The following is an 18,679-nucleotide window of genomic DNA, read 5'->3' on the forward strand; positions in this document are numbered from 1 at the left end:
CTACTATTACTGGGTAGTGTTAAATAAAACATGACGTCATTCAGCAATTTATGATAAAGTTAAGAGTGAGTCTTTTGGAATCCACGAATTAAATGAATGATCATAACCACTCCACTTAACAAGATATTCTATACGTCCTCGTTTTCGGTGTCTCAATATTTTTTCAATGTGAAAAATATGTTCATCTCCAGTCTTTTGCAATTCCTCTGTGTAAAAAGAACCTTTTACCTCATCACCAGAATCGTCCTTTATCCTATAGGTAATTGGAGCAGTTCTATTAATCCTACTAACAGTAAATAATTCCTCGCTCCACCAGGGGAGATAACCCTTTCTAAATGTTACTCTAGTTTTACTGATTCTGACCCTATCTCCTAACTTATACTTTTCTACGCGTCTTTTTTTTAGGTATATCTCTTGTATAAAGTTTTGACCAAACCTCCTTGGTTTTCGGGTGTCACCTCTACAGGGGCGCGACCTATACTTCTGTGAAAAGAATTATTATAATCGTTTAGAATCTGGGGCAATACGTTTAAATAGTTTCTGGTATTTTTCCACGTGAAATATCTCCATATCTTTTCTTTCAGTGTTCTATTAAAACGTTCAACAATCGCCGCTTTGATGTCGTTGTTTTCAGTAGTAAAAAATTCAACATTCTGTTCTCTTAAGTATCTCTGGAGTATCTTGTTGGTAAATTCAGCCCGCGGTCGGTTTGCAGTTTCACGGGGATCCGATGATTGTTAAATATATTTTGAAAAGCTTCTTTAAGAGAAGTACCTGTTTTGGTCTTCAAAGGAATAGCCCAGGCATATTTACTGAAAACATCGATACACGTCAAGATATAGGAATATCCTCTGTTTTCCTTCTTTAGCTTTTGAAAATCCACAATATCCGCTTGAAATTGGAACCAGGACCCGGGAACGATAGTTTTTCTGCGTTCAAAATTATACCTTACAGGTTTATGAAGACTGTAAGTGTCTTGATAAGCTAACCAACGTTTTGCGTCAGATGTTTTTGTTTTAGTAGCCTTTACCAAACGTCCAACTCCTCCAAAAGACCCAGGGTGACCGATTTGGTAATATACCCGTCTAAGCCTCTTCTCCGTCATTTATTTGTATTCTTCCCATTTAAAAAGTGGTTGTGTATTTTTAGAAATATTTGGTTATATGCTATTGGATGGTTCACGAATAACACTCCAACGATCTGGGTGACCAATCAAATCTTGTGGGATATTTGATTCACGTAACACAGTCGCGAAAACACGCCAGCCTTCTGGATCAAAACCCTTTCGTTTTCTCAATACATCGTTAATCAAATCGATAATGTTACTGTTTCTGATCGTTTCTCCTTTATACGAGATTTCACCACGTGTGTTCCATTGTAAATCCGAGTTTTGATGAACGTGTTTAAGTAGACGCTCGGCTTTCCCTTTTAAGGTTTTAGGAACACTGTCCATATTATCCTTTATACTTGTTTCATAATCATTTTTTATTTCTATCGGTTTTTGTGAATTTGTTCTAGTTTTAAAAGACTTCTCTTTTGTTTGGTCGTAACGTTTGAGATATCTCCATAATATCTGTTGATATTCATTCATTTTGTCTTGCGGGTTAAGGTCACTTCTTTGTAAAATTTCACTCATCTCATTGTCGATATCACTTAAACTTAACGATGTAGCATCGGGAACAGCTGGTTCATTCTCACAGAATTTAACATCCTGGGGTCCAAAAGTATCATTTTTTTTGCATGTTCCATGACTACTGAAGTAATAAACCACCGAGGACGTTCAATACAGGTCCCAATAAGGCTGGGGTAAATCCTCCTCTTTGTAAAATAGTTTTCTTCCTTTTAATCGATATTCTTTTAGCTGCTAATGATCGTAGACTCTGTTTGTGTCTACAGAGCTTTTTCTTTTGAGTCGATGACAGGGGTACGTTTCCTTTTAAAACATTTAACGCGCATTCGCTCAAACTTTTTATAACATCTGGTGTTGCACTTCTTAATAAGGCTTTTTTAGTACGAGAACCAGCTTTTGCTATCAATCTAATAAGTGGGATGTTTCTCTTTAAACACTTGGATATTGTCATTTTTGTAAATAAACGACCGTGTGCTCAGGTGGAAAAATATTTGACCGTAGACGTAGATGGTCAGGTGTTTTCTGTCTCAGATCAAAAAGTAAGTAACCAAATGGTTGTGAAGTCGCGTCTTTAAATGAACTTTCCACAAACTTCAACTTACTGGGATATATTTGCTGAGCTAATCTATTGATTTGACTCGCATCACGTGGGTTTTTAAAGACTACTAAGTAATGACTGTTCAGACTTATTGTTCTATGATGTTTATTTTTATTGAAAAGATTCTGAACTATATATATAGCGCTGATATTTCTATGATGCGAGCCTTTTGTAAATAGTTTTGTGATCGAATCGTCTGTTTCATTCATCAAGTCATCGATTATTACCAATCTTCTCTTCCCATCCTCCCATTCTTGCCATCTCGGTAATCCTTCTACAAATGAAATTGATTTTAGCTTTTCAAAAATAGGTTGCCATTCCGAGTAACACCACACTATCTCTGCTGGGGTTGGTGACATGATGTGTTCTATGTTATCTAGAAAGCGTATTACTCACATGGTCTTGCCCGAACACGTTGGTCCAGAGATTAGACAGTTAAAGGGGTGTTGAAATCTAACATCTATCATTGTTATTTTAGGTTGTTCTTCAGTATGTGTAATTAGATCAACAATCTAGATCAAGAGTGGAAGAGTGGTGATACCATCTGGGCATACCTTACTTTTTATATAGAATATGAAAGACTGGCTCGCTCCTGTTTATAGCTGTACACGTGGGCGTCAATAGTTCTAAATCCCCTATTTACACCTGACCCGCTAGTTTTATTCTTTAAAACATTCAGATATTTTTCTTTAGTAAGTTCGTTTAGCCTTTTACTCAAACCTTTGCAATTTATTTTTGTTTTCTTATCACTGAAACAAATGTATGTTTTTGAGCAAAGCGCAACACCCCCGTCTCCTTCATATTCCAATTTGAACAACCCGGGTGTTCTTTTCTCATGCTTTTGATAAATTTCACAACAAAGAGATGGAACAAAGCCGGTTTTGTTTGAAACGAATTCGTTGTGGTGAGTTTTACAGGCAATACTGGGAAACCAATCACCATATTCCTGATACAATTCTTCAATGAACGATGGTTTAATCATCTTAGTCAAATCATTTTCACTAAAGGCGATATACAATGAGTCTGTATCAGTTTCAAACAGCTGATAATCCATCCTTGGAATAAACCGATCAATAAAATCGTAATGAAATTCCAACATTCTAAGTTTTGCGTAAGAATATACTACTGAGCCTATCTGAATCGGCAAATACCAGCGAATATTGGTTTTAACAGATTCTATTTCATGTAACTTCGGGGTCAAAGGTGTCATTTTCCTAAATAAAGGAGAGTTGACCTTTTGAGAAATGGTTTCATCATCTTCCGAATAAAAAACTGTCATATGTTTGTCTAGTCCTTCTAGGGTTTTTCCATACGCTGAATTTCCCATCAGTTTCATTGTCTCTGCAAGTATACCATACTTTTTGTCCCTATCACCTTCACGTCTGGCATTGGACACGGTTTCAACAAATGTCGAAAAACATTTTTTCGGGACATATTCAATTATTTGCATGATATCATCGACCAGAAGACCATGATTCAAATACCACTTGAGCAAGGGTGTTGTCAGTAAAATCCCTCGAGCATGGTAACTACTGATCAAACTACGTCTAGGTTGTGTTAATAGATTATGATCAATAGCAAATTGTTTCATCGTTTCACCTATATTTTCTCTATAAATCATTGTATTTTTGAATATCGGTGGCATGTCAGCGTAGTACGGGTAAAGATGAGATGGAACTCGAATATCACACTGGACAAACCCGAATAAATCATCATTCATGACTGCGCAAACGATAGCTTCTTTTGTAATAGATTTCAATTTACTGAAAGGATCTTTACGGGGAGGTAACTTTCTGTCTAGGTAGGCTCGAATGCGAGGATCACTTTTTTTAAATTTTAACCATTCGCACTCCCACATAACCACTACTTCGAGATTAAGCTCTTTTCTCATATAATTCAATTTTTCCTCTGTCTTCCGTTTTCTTTCTAAAAAACTCTGGCCAAATATATTTCTTTCAGATCGATTTAAGTCACACTTACTGTGGCCGTGTATCCAGCAACCAAAATATTCGAACACGAGAGATTGATTTGCGTCAGACCACCAGCCATCGGCTTTGTACTTCTTTTTACTTCCCAAAACTTTCTCAGTACTATTAAATTTGTGTTTGATGTGAATGTTTCTTCTATAACTTTCCCATTCCAACCACGAACAGGCTTCCTGTCCATATGGATCGAGTTTCTCAGCTCTATAACCTCTACTTTTACGTCTTCGTATCGCTAAATCTGTCGGCATGTCTTGTCCTAAACAATATAGATAAAGACTGTTCGCGTCATAACCTTTAAGACTCTTGACGAGTTTGTCGCTATTACCTCTAATAGATGTTACATCTTTCTCTACATAACGAGTAAATATGATAGAGGGACCTCCACATACGTTGCTACGCATTAATTGATGCAAATCTTTATTTTTTTTCATTAAATAAAGAAAAAATGATGTTTTGTGGAATGTTTTTGAATAAATATCTGAGTGTAACGCCTGGAATTGAAAGTGCGTTTTAAAAAATATCCAGTCCTAGGTGTTTATAGAACTCTGTTTGTCTATCGAGAGCGGTTAACATTGGAACACAATCCCTTAAGTTATACCATTTTAGGAAATCTAGCATTGTCGACATTTTTTCTTCTTTCCATATTCGCTGACAATATTTGTAATCTTCTTCAGAAATGTCGCTATTTTTTAGAACACTATGGAACGCTGCTCTAGGCGGAAGTGATGTTTGTTTTAATTTATCCAAAGTATCAAAATATTCGTAAGGAAAAAAACCCTTTTTTTTCTTCAACGTTATACGCATTTAAGTACTGGGAGTAGCTGAAACCGGGGGCAAGGTAATTGGTAATATCTAGAAATTTTAGTTTTTCGTTGCTGATACACAAGAAGGCGTGACTTTTTTTTACAACTTTCAGGTCATTTGTCTTTAACAACCTTTTGATTAAGAATTGTTTCAATACATTTAAATCGTAGTTTTTGGAATTAAACCCGACAACAATCATTTGTTTCAAGTAACGGTCTAAAATCTGCTGCTGTTTTTGATTATCCTCAATTTGTTCATAAGCGTGGTGAAATACAACGTCACGGAGATAAGAAAAGGCGTGATCGCTCACTGTCTCTAAATAATCTACCATGCAATCTACCAGCGCCCGGGGATCGTCCTCTGATACGAAAAACACAGGAGTGTCAAATCCTGGAACATTAGTTGCGATAGCTATCGACATGGGTACATGCTTGAGCGTATAAGTTGTTTTAGAAGTCTCGGACTTTGGTTGTTGAATATCATCTTTTTCAAAATAAGATTCGATATCAAAAACGCATCTAAATGGGTATAAGTAATCAGGACTGATATCAATTCCCTCTTCTCTCAGTTTTTCTAGATCGGTCAAAGCGAGTTGATACACACCACCAGGGTAATGGTGACGTATTTGATCTCCTTGGCATATTTTCTCATGAGCTAAAAACCTCTTGTGAGAATTCCATAATTTGTTGCATTTATTACAAGTAAAAGTCTTAACAACTTGATCAATATTCTTGATATAGCAAAAGTGATTGTGATGGAGTAGAACGCGCATGGTAGCCGAATGAGTATAGTCGCTTCTTTTCATTAAAGTAAATCGAGATGATGCGACGTCGATATATTTGTAAATATCAATATTTACATCAAAAAGTTTCTCTAATTTCTCAATTTCGTTTAATTTAACCCCTGTAAAACTGCTACATTTATCAGCCTTATAAACAGTGAATAGACTTTGTGTCTGAGTCTCTAAATCATGGATTGAAGCCCCTCGCAATAACGCGAGACATCTAAAAAGACAAAGATTGTCTTTGTATGGTTTTCCATGTTGGGTACGATGTAGTGAATAGATACTTTTATTATTTATTATATCGCTTGGTAGCTCAATATCACAACAACCTATAGGAAAATAATGTATTTTATCTACGTAAAAATTAGTCGAAAGGATAGAATGTACAGACCATTTGGTGTCTTCTCTGTTTACACTAACAGAATCTAGATCATCATTATTTTTGACGATATTTATAAATTGTCTGAAATCTTCCCAGTTACCTATCAATTTAGGAACTTCTAAGACTCTGTGATTATTATTCGATGCGTGAAAAAATCTATACTCAGTTGTTTCTTTATGTTGGAGTAGAAAACTGTGACTATAATTTATCTTGAACCTCTCTTCTTGTCTATAAAATATTTCTTTCAGCTGTTCTATAAAATGTGGCGAGTGCCATTCAATTACATAAACAGACTGGTGTCTCCCTTCAGTATAATGTGTTCTTATAGAATTTCTGTATTCTTGTATTATCGAATTTATGGCTTCGTCTTCTTCGTTACTTTCGAAGAACGAGGTAGCGAGTAAAGACGGTCGCTGTTGTTGTTGTTGTTGTTGTTGTTGTTTTTGTTGTTGTACAGCATGACATATTTCTTTATGTGATTTAAAATTATCTCTCCTTGTAAATGTTTTTGAACAAATGTCGCATGAAATTAATGTCTGTTTTTGATGCTTTGCGGTTTTATGACGATTAAGGTTAAATTTAGTTTTGAATAGTTTTTGACATACGTCACAGTGATAAGTAGGACTGTTCAAACAGTTAACATTCGATTTATGGTAATTTAAGCGTTGCTTTGAACTAAATATTTTAGTACATGAATCGCAAGAATACAGTTGCTCATGCTTAATTTTTTTGTGATACGTAAGGTTGTACACATACTTATATTGTTTACCACAAATATCACAAATATACATTTTTAAAATTATAAGAAAAACAAACAAACAAACAAACGAACAAACAAACAATATAATAAATATATATCTTAATAATACCGAACGAGCTTCCAGAGGTTGATGTAGAATGGAACAAAGGCTTGAGGTACTGAAGTCCAAGGAACGGTTGTGGCTTGATTAATTACGATCTGGTTCTGGTTGACTGGGGAAAGATGAGTATAATGATGATTATGATGATGATGATGATGATGATAATAATAATAATAATAATAATAATAATAATAATAATAATAATAATAATAATAATAATAATAATAATAATAATATAATCGTGATGATGATGATGATGATGATGATGATGATGATGATGATGAGTATAGTATAATTCTTAATTATCAGCTAAAACAAAACGCCTCTCTCTCTCTCTCTCTCTCTCTCTCTCTCTCTATCTCTCTCTCTCTTGTGTCACAATTGTTTTTTCACTAACTTTACAATGTTTTAATTGGACAAATAACCAAATGAATAATTTTAAAAAGAATAATGACGAAGGATAAAATATAAATTACCTTGATCCAGGTGATGATGAGGATGAAGATGATACTTTTGTATCTCGACAGTCGGTTCTCGACAGTGCGAGAAATTGAAAGGTCTCTTCCGCTCCCACCTTGTCTTCTAGCATTTGATGTAAGGCCTGTTTGACTTTTTTATCACTTTGTCTTTATCTAATTTGCTGAAAGCTTTGTCAAAAAAGAAGAAAATCTTTTCACCTTCGTCGTATTCGACGCATGTGTGTCCTAATTGATTGTCAGTCACATTTTTGCATCCTTCACAAAAATCATAGAGCACTTCTGAGAGTTTTTCTGCTAATATTGCTGTATATTCTTGTTTAAACTGGTCCATTTTCTTAATTCGAAACTGAATGACGTATCATATTGAAATCTACTATTTTTAGCTCTGTAATAAAGAAGAATAAGTACATATTAAAATTTAAAGTCCGGTAGATGATCGACGGTGGAGGAGAAAACTCGGGTATTTTCAAAAGTTTTAAAATTTAAAATATATAACAATGGTGACTAATAAAAAATGATTCACAAAAATAATAATAATGGTTCATCTCTATTCACAATCTTCCTGGTCATCGCGTTTCCGTTTCCTCCTAATCTTAGTTTTCTTGTTCTCCATTTTGTCCATCTCGTCCATTAACGATTTTTTTTTTCTCGAACAAATCTAATACTTTTGGTATTATCTTCTTTAACTCTTTGACCTCTTCGGTGTCTAATGCGATCCCCTTTCTCTGGGGGATTAATTCGTTGTCCTTGTCAACATAATAGCGTATGTGAGTTTTTAATTTGCCCTGAAACTCGCCTACACTTACGAAAATATTTCTTTCTCCAATTTTTTGAGGTTCCATGGTTGAATTGTTCTTCTCCCCTCGTGGTAAAGTAGCTTTCATCACTCTCTATTATATATAGTTCTCGTCAATAATTTCTTGCCAAAAGATATCGATAAACGTGACTTGACATCATGTAATTCTCTGATAAAACGTGCAATAATGAAATGACTTTAAACGCTTACGCAAACACTTTATCTCCATAGACCAAGCAAGTGTTAGTTTTAAATAATAAGAATTGTGAAATTCAATACAACAACCGTGTCGGTTTCATGAAAGTTTAACAGCCTGTTGAAATAAATATGTAAGGAACAAATGGATCTTTAATCAATACAACGCAATAAGTCTTTTTTTTAAATACTATTGATTATGTTTCATCTTTTTTCGCTGAGTAAGCTTTCTGCGCGATTGTGGGCTTTCAGGGAAGACAGGAATCCTAAGAAAACGACGAATTGTGTTGATCACGACCATGAGTCGTGGTCGTGATCACACACACCGATTCTTTATTGATCAAATTGTAAGGCGTCTATCTATCGCACGAAAATGTCTCAAGTTCAAATCCGAATAGAGATGCGAGATCTATTATGAGTAATTTTGAACCTATGATTATTATTATTCTAAAATATATCAACATTGTTTAAAGTGAGTGTTATTAACTTATGTGACGTTGCATCTTCGTATCTATTCACAGACATTACATTAGGACAATGATATTAAAACATGGACTTTTTGTTATCTATTTTTTAAAACCTTATCAATATAGCTATCGCACATCTAAGACGGAAATAATTACAAAGTGTGTAAAACACACAACAATAATACAATCAACACAAGGATTAGATATATCTTATACTATAACACAATTACACTATAATACAATAATCATAATACATATTAAAGAAATTAACAACGGTTTCTCCTGCGCATGTATGTTAAGAAATAATTACAAAGTGTGTAAAACACACAATAATACAATTTTAAAAATAACTACAAAGTGTGTAAAACACACGACAATAATAAAATTAACACACGTTTTACATATATATCTAATACTATAACAAACTTACACAATACTATAATACAATGATAATACATATTTTACAATTTAATAACGGTTTCTCCTACGCATGTATATTAACGACATAAATAATTACAAAGTGTGTAAAACACACAATAATACAATTAAAAATAACTGCAAAGTGTGTACAACACACAACAATAATACAATTGACACACCTATTACACATGTGTAATACTATAACACACTTACACACTATTGTTATAAACTGCTGATCATGCAATTTTTAATTTAACAATTTAACAAGGATTTCTCATGCTTTTTATATTACTACTTATATATATATATATGCAAATCATCTCTGCTTCGATGGGTTTAAATAATTTGGGTTAAAAAAAAATATAACGGGTTAAGCATGACATGACGGCTGTAGGCAATAACAATTTATTTTTGACAGAGATGATACTGTTCACTGCCAGATACTCATGTTACACCCCGAGTACACTGAGAGAGTGTGAAAGAGACCCTTGCAAGGACTCAACTTTTGGGCTGCTCAGAGCGGGACTTGAATCCAGAACCTAGAGGTCCGAAGGCGAGTGTCATACCACGAGACAACAATTCTTCCGAAACAGAAATCATTTATTTCTTCTTTCTTTCTTTATCTATCTATTTATTTTATCTTGTCCGACAATTTAAGTGTTGCTCTTGGCTGGGGACCCCTTGTAAAGCTCTTTCATTACATTTGGTGGATATTAAGTACGCAATACAAAAATGCTCATTTTCTCTGCATTGTGGCTTATCGAGAGAAAATCAATCGAAAAGAAAAGTGCCTGGCACCTTTTATTGAAGGCTTTTCCGAATAGCACCCCCCCCCCAATAATAATAATAAAATGAAAGGTTAAAAGAGAAAGAAAAGAAAAAAAAAACAGCATTACATTCATAGAGCAATATATTTTTACATAACGTTCACGTAACTGGGATATCTGAATATTCTAACTACTGTAGTTTATTATATATTATCAATTATCATAATGACATGACACGGCTCTAGGCACGATTACAAAAGGTTTATAACCCCATCAGTTGGCTACTTGAAAGTTAAACATTTCACACTAGGAGCTCAGAATCAAAAGGTTATAAGTCACATTTACATCATTTAGAGAAAACTACAATTTTTGTGTTATATATTTACTGGAATAAAGAGGGAAATACGTGCCTTTTTTGTCTTATAGAACAATATCCAGAGGGTTCTGAAACTTCCACTTTTCTCTGCTGTTTTTAAGGTGTCCAAAAAAAAAAAAGATGAAACAAAAACAAAACTAACTAAAAAAAAAAAAAACACACAAAAGACAAAAAAAAAAAAAAAGAAACACAAAAAAACAAACAAACAAAAACAAATAACCTCAACAAAAACAAAAACAAACAAACAAACAAATTTGAGCTTTTATGTCCCTCCAGGAAAATGCCAATTTCCCCCCAAAAATCATGCCTCAAAAATGCCACAAAAAAGGGAAATTATGCCAGAAACGACAAATTTGTTGTTTTGCTAATGCAACTTGTTCATATACAAGTAAACAATATATATACAAATTCGATAGCAAGGAGAAGAAGGAGAAGAAAAGTATAAAGAGACTACAACAGAGATCTCAAATCAAAACATTGAAAGCCACCAAACATTGACGCAATCGACATCTGAATACAAAAATAGAAAATAAAATGCACGTATGAAATTCTGCAACAATTATTATTATTAGCGTAAATGATAAATACTGTTAGGTATCATTAACATTATCATTCATATAAGATTTATAATTAAAAAAAAAAAATCAATTTCTATTAACCCTACAATGTTATCAGGCCAACCTTTGTATGAAAAAGTCTGGTTTTCTAACAATTTTTAATGAAGTTTTCTTCACTTCCATAAAAGGAACAGTTTAGTTTACCTCAATATTCTTAATTTTTCTAAACTTTAATGATATTTCACAATACTAGAGCCAAATCCAAGACAAGCATATTGTCACATAAGGTAGATTATTATGATCTACTCTTCTGTGTTTTCAGTATAAAGCAACTTAATACCCCGATCGGCCCTCTGTACCCAGGTGAACAAACAGTGTGTGTAAGTGCTCGTGGTTATGTTCCCTTATCATTTACTATGTACCCAAACCGTTATTGTTAGAGACGGATTAATAGTGCACTGTAATAGTATTAAAGGACTTGTAACAGGCATTGGATGGATTGTTTTTCTCTCTATGTATGCTATGTTGGATTTTTAAAAGTGCTTGGTCAAACCTTTGAAATGCGATAGATCCGATTAGTGTCTGCATTTTCTATATGTGACCCACCTGCTTAAAAAGGTATTATGTCGGTGTCATTCACATACTTAAAATCTCTTTTGTAGTCCAAAATGTGACGTTTGGCTCATTGTTTTATTTTTCATTAAATTAAAAGCAACAGACATAGTGTCTTAAAGTGGCTGAAACTCAAATCTCTAATTTCTGGTCATCTCAACTACTTGTATGAAACTACTTTTTTTTGGCATCTGTTTCACCTCGGCATAATGCCGTTCTGAGAAGATCGGTAACCTATGTGATTTTATTGTGTGTATTTAAATTTATTTATGTTTTTTTCCCTCATCCAACCCAGATATTGACCACACAGTCATGTTTCCGAAAAGTCGTAAGACGAAAGTGCTTCGAATTCTGAATCTTATCGGCGTGTTCCTAATTCATATTCCATCCCGACCACTTCTCTATCTTGGAAACCTCGCTGTGTACGTGCCCTCCTACGTGATACTACACACCGGACAACTGTCAACAATCCATGTTGATCAGAGTTCGACAAATACAGTCAATGACACGCATAATTACGTCACGCCTGTCAACTTCAGCTCACAAGATAACAACATCACCTATGAACAGTTGACGCAGCACGGTATACAGAAGTCATGGTTTGTACCAGTGTTCTCCACGGCTTGGATGGTTGGAACCTTTCTCGGCGGAGCTCTGGCCAATTACATAAGGTGATCTCATTAGATTTTATCTGATCTTATACTAATAGACTTAGGAACCGTTAATCATGGATAAGAAGACATTGGCAAGTTAACGATTACGCTCCCCATTTGTTTGTTTTTGTTTTTTTTAAAGGGTTTTACGGCGCTTGTAACACATTAAGGTCATATCAGCGCCAGTAAAAAGGAAGAAAATGGGATGGTAAAAACTTAGAATTACTGTACAATTAAAGTACCAAAGAAAAGGTAATATGTTATATAATATTAATATGTAAACAAAACATAATGTAGTGCAAAATAGAGAGATGATTTACAAGTCAAAAATTATCATCTCCCAAAACTCATAACTATACATTTGAATGTTCCCCTCTCAACTAGGGTATCTGGCTATGGCCAGGACGAAACCAAGTAATATCATCAAAAGACAAGGACAGAGAGCATGTTGGAAAACAGATATTATAGAGGGGTAAAAGGCACAGTAAGTGTCTCTCTGCCCACTATGTGAGGTCAGGAACCCCACCCAGTACGTTCCCAACCTAAAGAGATCGACAAACGACGTGGAAGAAAGCAAAGATCTGAAATGACTCCGAGGAAGGTCTTCGTTGTCTTCCACGTCATTAGTCAATCGTTATAACGCAATCGTTTACTTGCTGTTGCTTCGAAAGCGTTATGGGAAAATTCGTTCGTGGTCGAGTCTGCAAACACATTCAAATAATCGAACGGTGAATCAGTAATTTGGTGGTACATAACTATTTATGATTTGGTAGTCGACACCGTTTATCTGAAAATAATAAATTTGAATCTGTACATATTTCTCGACTTGTGTGTATGTGTAGTGGTTGTAGTAGTAGTAGTAGTAGTAGTATAGTAGTAGTAGTAGTAGTAGTAGTAGTAGTAGTAGTAGTAGTAGTAGTAGTAGTAGTAGTAGTAGTAGTAGTAGCATTAGTAGTAGTAGTCGTAGTACATTTAATATACGAGGGTGGGCTGAAAAGTTTTGCAATTTTCCTTATGATTTCAAAGATATTTGACTTAGAACAATAACATTTGGTTTTCAAAATTTCTAAGGCCAATGACCTCTCTGCGTGACGTAATCGCTTTTGTCCTATTGCGAGGTCAACAACCTCGGTCAAAACAAAAAATGAAAATGGCTGCACCAAAATAAATGCGATTTCAGCAGCGTGCTGTCAATGAATTTCTGAATGCTGAGAGCTGTTCACCCATTGAAATCCATACCAGAATGAAACGTATTTATGGTGACTCATGGAAGAAGGAGACCCGATCGAAACAAAACTTCAGGATCAAACTCGTTGCGGGAGGCCCCAACGTGCCTCGAGCGTCAGTAATCAAACTGAAGTCGAAAACATGATTATGACAGGTCGAGAAAACTGATATTACAAAAAAAAAAAAAAAAAAAATGGAATTTCAAAGGAAAGGGTACGCCACATCGTACCATGATCCTCGGATACAGAAAAGTGTCGGCCAGGGGGATCCCACGAATGTTGACAAGTGACATGAAAGGGCAACGCAAAACAATTTACTCTAAACTAATGAAATGGTATGAAGACGAAGGTGATGCCTTTATTCAGGGAATAGCCACTGGAAACGAGTCATGGGTCCACCATTATGACCAGAGAGCAAACGCAAGTTAATGGAAAACCGACACAAGAACTCCTCTTGTCCAAAAAAGTTCAAAGTTGTGGCGTCAGCTAGAAAAGTGCTGCTCCCGAATTTCTGGGACTTTGGTGTTGTTCATATCGAATTTTTTGAATACCTATAGTGAATTCCGGTCAATATGTTGCCGAGCCCGACAGAAAAGAGTGCGACGCCAGGAAAATACGAAATTGCAACACAATAACGCTTGACCCCACACAAGTCAACATACTCAAACCGCACCCAGGAAGATGTATTTCTCTACCTTGCCACACCCACCATACAGTCTCGACTTAGCATCTTCAGACTTCTTCTTATTCCCTAAATTGAGGAGTATCTCAAAGGAAACCACTTTAAAAGCATCAAAGACGTAAAGGCTGCTGTCCAATCTTGGTGTAGAGAAAAATGACGCCAGTTTTTTTGACGACGAATGGTGCGGCGTTGGCAGCTCTGTGTTGGTTGTGACGGTAACTTTGTCGAAAAACAAGTAAGCAATCTGTAGCTGACATTATAAAGCTTTCTTTTGATGTCTTGTTGAATGAATTATTCCTGAAAATGATGGAGTTATTACAAAAAAATTCCTAAACTTTTTATCCCACCCTTGTATATATTCATATTTTTAAAAATCTAAATGTATTTAAATCAAACAATTTTGACATGTGTCTTTTGAGAAGAAAAAAAATCATTTTTCTTATTTCTTTGTTTTGTCATCTCAACCAGGGCAAGGTTTGTTATCGGTCTGGGGATTATCTTCCAAAGCGGAGCATGGTTTGTAAGCTGCTTCACCATCAATGTTTCGGAATCTGCCTTCTTCGTCATGCTATGCATTTTCATTGGATTTGGTGCCGGATTGTACGAAGGGCTTCTACTCAAGAACTACGTGGTGGTCAGACTAAATAAGCGTACAGGTACAATTACTTCCCTTGTCCTGTCCTCAGGACCGCTAGGAGGCGTTATCATCAACCAGTTTATCACGTGGTACACAAATCCTCAAAATCTGTCTCCGGATATAAAAATGGGTGAAATGCGAATATTCTCTCAAGCTTCGATTCAGGAGCGAATCCCATCCATGTTCTTGATTCTAGGAAGCACTATGTTGGGCTTGACAATTTTGGGATTTTTAATGCTGAAAGAAAGAAAGGCACAGAGTACAGAGGTAATAGATGGACAGGGACAAGGTGAAAACGGAAGCCCGTTTTCCGGTGATGGTAATATATCTTGTGGTTTTAAAAATGAAGACTCGAATTTGTTTGCTAATCATGATATTATTATTGAAAATAGTAAAAGCTTCGATCCTTCCTCCTACGCATGTAGCGTTCTTGTCAATGATTCTTCGAAAACAGTTTCGAGCAGATACAATATCAACACAATTTCAAGCAGAGAACTGACAAAATTTCAGCTTGATGACACAAATGTCGAAGTCGAAGTAGAAGAGAGTGGAGAAGTAGCATTGATGTCCAATGGTGAATGTCGTAGTAGAACTGAAACATGTGATAAAAACAGAATGGAGGAAAGAGATTTTGGTCAAGATGATGTTATAGGAAATGATTCTACGGACAGACAAAATTCCCTATGCAACAATGAGCATGATGAGTCTACGCTCGAAGTTTCAAAAAACCGCTCTCAAGTCACAATGACTGCTCTAGGGCTGCTCAAATCTGTTGCCTTTTACAAAATTGCTATCGTGTACATTTTTGGCAGCAGTGCACGCTTATTTTTGAGCGTGTACTTCAAAATATACGGCCAAGAGTGGATACAAGACGACCATTTTCTAACAAATTTAGCAGCTGTAATGTCTTTCTCGGCCGTTTTTACCACAGTCGTCTGGGGACTCGTCTTAGATAAAATTGGGCTCAAGCTTTGTTTTATCGTCATATATACGGGGATATCTTTATTCTTCATGCTTATGTATTTCTGCGCCCAACTAAATAAATGGGCGTATTTCTTTGTGACGTTGTTCAATTCCAGTTTTGTCAATTACCTGTACCCTGTGTTCACTATTGCCCTCATCAAATGGTTCGGTAGAGACTATCTCAGTGCTAAACTGGGCGTCGTTGAAATATTCTCTACAGCAGGATACGTCTTGGCAACCTTTGTTTTGGCCGTGTTGATGGAAAATTACGGATACCTTTCTGGTTTTATCTGGACATCATCTGTGCACCTGGTGGGTTTGATAGTCATCATTGCGACATATCCCAAGGCTTAAATTTAATAAATATATGCGGCTTTGTTATCTAGAAGACTCACGTAAGACAAGTCCCATTACTGACGGCGCAGAGTGGAGTACGTTTTACCCACATTTTCTCATGAAAAAGTAGTCCTTCAGAGCCATAAGGCTCACGGAGACGGAGTTTATCTCGGTTTCTATTGCGTGAAACGGACCACAGCAAATGCGTGCAACCCTTTGGATAGGACGCCAGCCTAACAGATCCAGCTACCCAATCACTGCTGAATAGACAAGGGGTGGGGGAGTGTCAGAATAAATTCTCGACTGCACCTGATTTCGATCACAGTCCCATTGCATGTGAAGCGAGTGCTCTACCAACTGAGCTATCGGGACCGCCATTTCTCACAAAATTCAGCTGTACAAACAGTATTAGTACTCGGATGGTAACAATGTTGTTTAGAGGTGGTGCATTTAACTTGGGACCCTCCGTAAATCTTTTTGGCTACATATATACGAGCCTATAATATTGCGCTTTATTTAAAAAAAAAAAACAAAAAAACAAAACAAAACAAAACAACCCCCCCCCCAAGAAACAACAACAAAACAAAACAAACAAAAAACAACAAAAAGCAAAAAAAAAAAAAACAAACAAACAAAAAAAAAACAAACAAAAAAACCCAGCTCACAATTGACCCTTGAACGGAAAAAATTGATTTCTTACAAGTCTCCTGATCAAAGTGGTCAAACACCATCTCAGGTTAGGGTGAAACCAAACCCTACTAAGTGGTTTGTTTTGTTTTTAAGGGTTTTACGGCGCTTGCAACACATTTAGGTTATATCAGCGCCAGTAAAAAGGAAGAAAATAGGATAGTAAAAAGTTATAGAATTACAAATACAGCACCCAAGAAAAAGTAAGACATAGGGGAATTGGGAACAAATAGGGGATCAGATGTAGATTCCAAGAGCACACTATCAAAGTACTTAGTTTGAGACACCTATAAGTCTCATCCGCACACAAGCACAAAATCCAACAAAGAGGAATACACTCAAATGCTTACATTAAACATTAAAACTAACAAATATAATAATACATAACAGAGAGATGATTTACAAGGAAAAAAATATCATCTCCCAAAACAATAGCTATGCATTTGACTGTCTCCCTCCCAGCCAGGACTCCGACGAGGGCCAGGAAAAAAACAAGTAATCCCATTCCAAGACAAAGACAGAAAGCATGTTGGATAACAGATATAAGGCGATAGAAGACACAGTATGTACCTCCCTGCCCGCTATGGGAGGTCAGGATCCCCACCCAGCCTACTAAGTGGACAAATATTCCCATAATAAAGTAATGAACAAAATTAGTATGACAACTTCATAAAAGAAGAAAATACCAAACAGGGAACGTTTGGGGCTCACAACCCTTCTTCATCGAATCATAAAAAGAATAGAAAATGCATTACTTAAAAATCTTTTTTTTTTCTTACGGACAAGCCGTGCCAACTATTTCTCTGCCGTCTATTTGGGTTTTAAGTGATGTATTTATGTTGTAATCGTTATTGGCTAAAGAAGAAATTTGAGGCCAAAGCGTTCCGTGTTTGGTAATTCTGTTCTTTTATGAAGTTGTTATAATATATATTCAATTTTGTTTATTACTTTATACAGTTTCTCGCAGTTTAGCATCACCTAGAATTAGAAAATATTTCTACTTTTTGATACAAATTTTATTTTGAAGTAAATTTTAAAACAATTTTTTAAAATTGTCATTAACTTTAACTCTGCAATAAAACAAAGATATATATTTGTAATGAATTCATGTCAAGTTTTGTTTTTCTTGTTTAATCATTTTTTTGTTTGTTTTTGGTTTTAGTTTTATAAAAGATTGTCACACTTTTAGACCATAAAAACGCCTGTGTGCCTATGTGGTCTTACGGAAAATCCCGCATAGTTGAGTCGACTGAAAAAGCTCTTTACTCACCTTCTCTCACTGTACTCAGTTGTAAAATGAGTACCTGGCCGATAACAGCATTGTCTATGTCCGAATAAAAATATGTAATATCGCCTAGCAGGCGTCAAGTCTCATTCTACATGTTTCGTGTTGCTGTTGGCTAGGGACCCCTTGTAAAGCGCTTTGAGCACGTTTAGTGGATATTGCACTATATAAATGCTCAGGTAATGGACAGTCAAAAGATTGTGTGAAACCCACAGAAAAGGAGAGACTCTGATGGTATCTTGCACTTATTCAGCCAATCAGAAAATACGTACGTATCTCACAAGGGATAAAATATTATCTCTCACAGACAGGCTCACAGTTATATCTGACTACCTCTCTTACATGACAACAAAGAAAAATGATTCCAGTCAGGGTCTGGGCAAAACCAAATTGTCTCAATCCAGCACAAATACAACACCCCTCGAAAGAGATTCACGGAGATATGAGGCTACTAGCAGTCCTAATTAATATCACGTAAGAGGAGGAATGATGATAATA

The 18,679-nt window shown here is 35.6% G+C and overlaps 1 protein-coding gene across 6 annotated transcripts in view; it reads left to right on the forward strand.

The window, feature by feature from the left end:
- The window catches only part of LOC144967914 (uncharacterized), a 32,426-nt gene extending 14,426 nt beyond the window's left edge, over positions 1–18,000 (forward strand). For 4 of the 6 annotated variants that reach the window (XM_078905676.1, XM_078905677.1, XM_078905678.1 and 1 more), the window contains 2 exons: positions 12,008–12,383; positions 14,742–18,000. In XM_078905676.1, coding sequence (XP_078761802.1) covers positions 12,008–12,383; positions 14,742–16,227 — 1,862 coding nt within the window. In that variant the 3' untranslated portion in view covers positions 16,228–18,000. Of the gene's footprint in view, positions 1–10,480; positions 11,719–12,007; positions 12,384–14,741 lie in introns of those variants that run through there. The other 2 variants (XM_078905681.1, XM_078905679.1) reach the window with 2 other exon arrangements.
- The last annotated feature ends 679 nt before the right edge of the window (positions 18,001–18,679 follow it).

The sequence above is a fragment of the Berghia stephanieae genome, chromosome 3 (assembly GCF_034508935.2).
Source record: "Berghia stephanieae isolate SIO BIC M18660-M18661 chromosome 3, UCSD_Bste_1.3, whole genome shotgun sequence".
Taxonomy (NCBI): domain Eukaryota; kingdom Metazoa; phylum Mollusca; class Gastropoda; order Nudibranchia; family Aeolidiidae; genus Berghia; species Berghia stephanieae.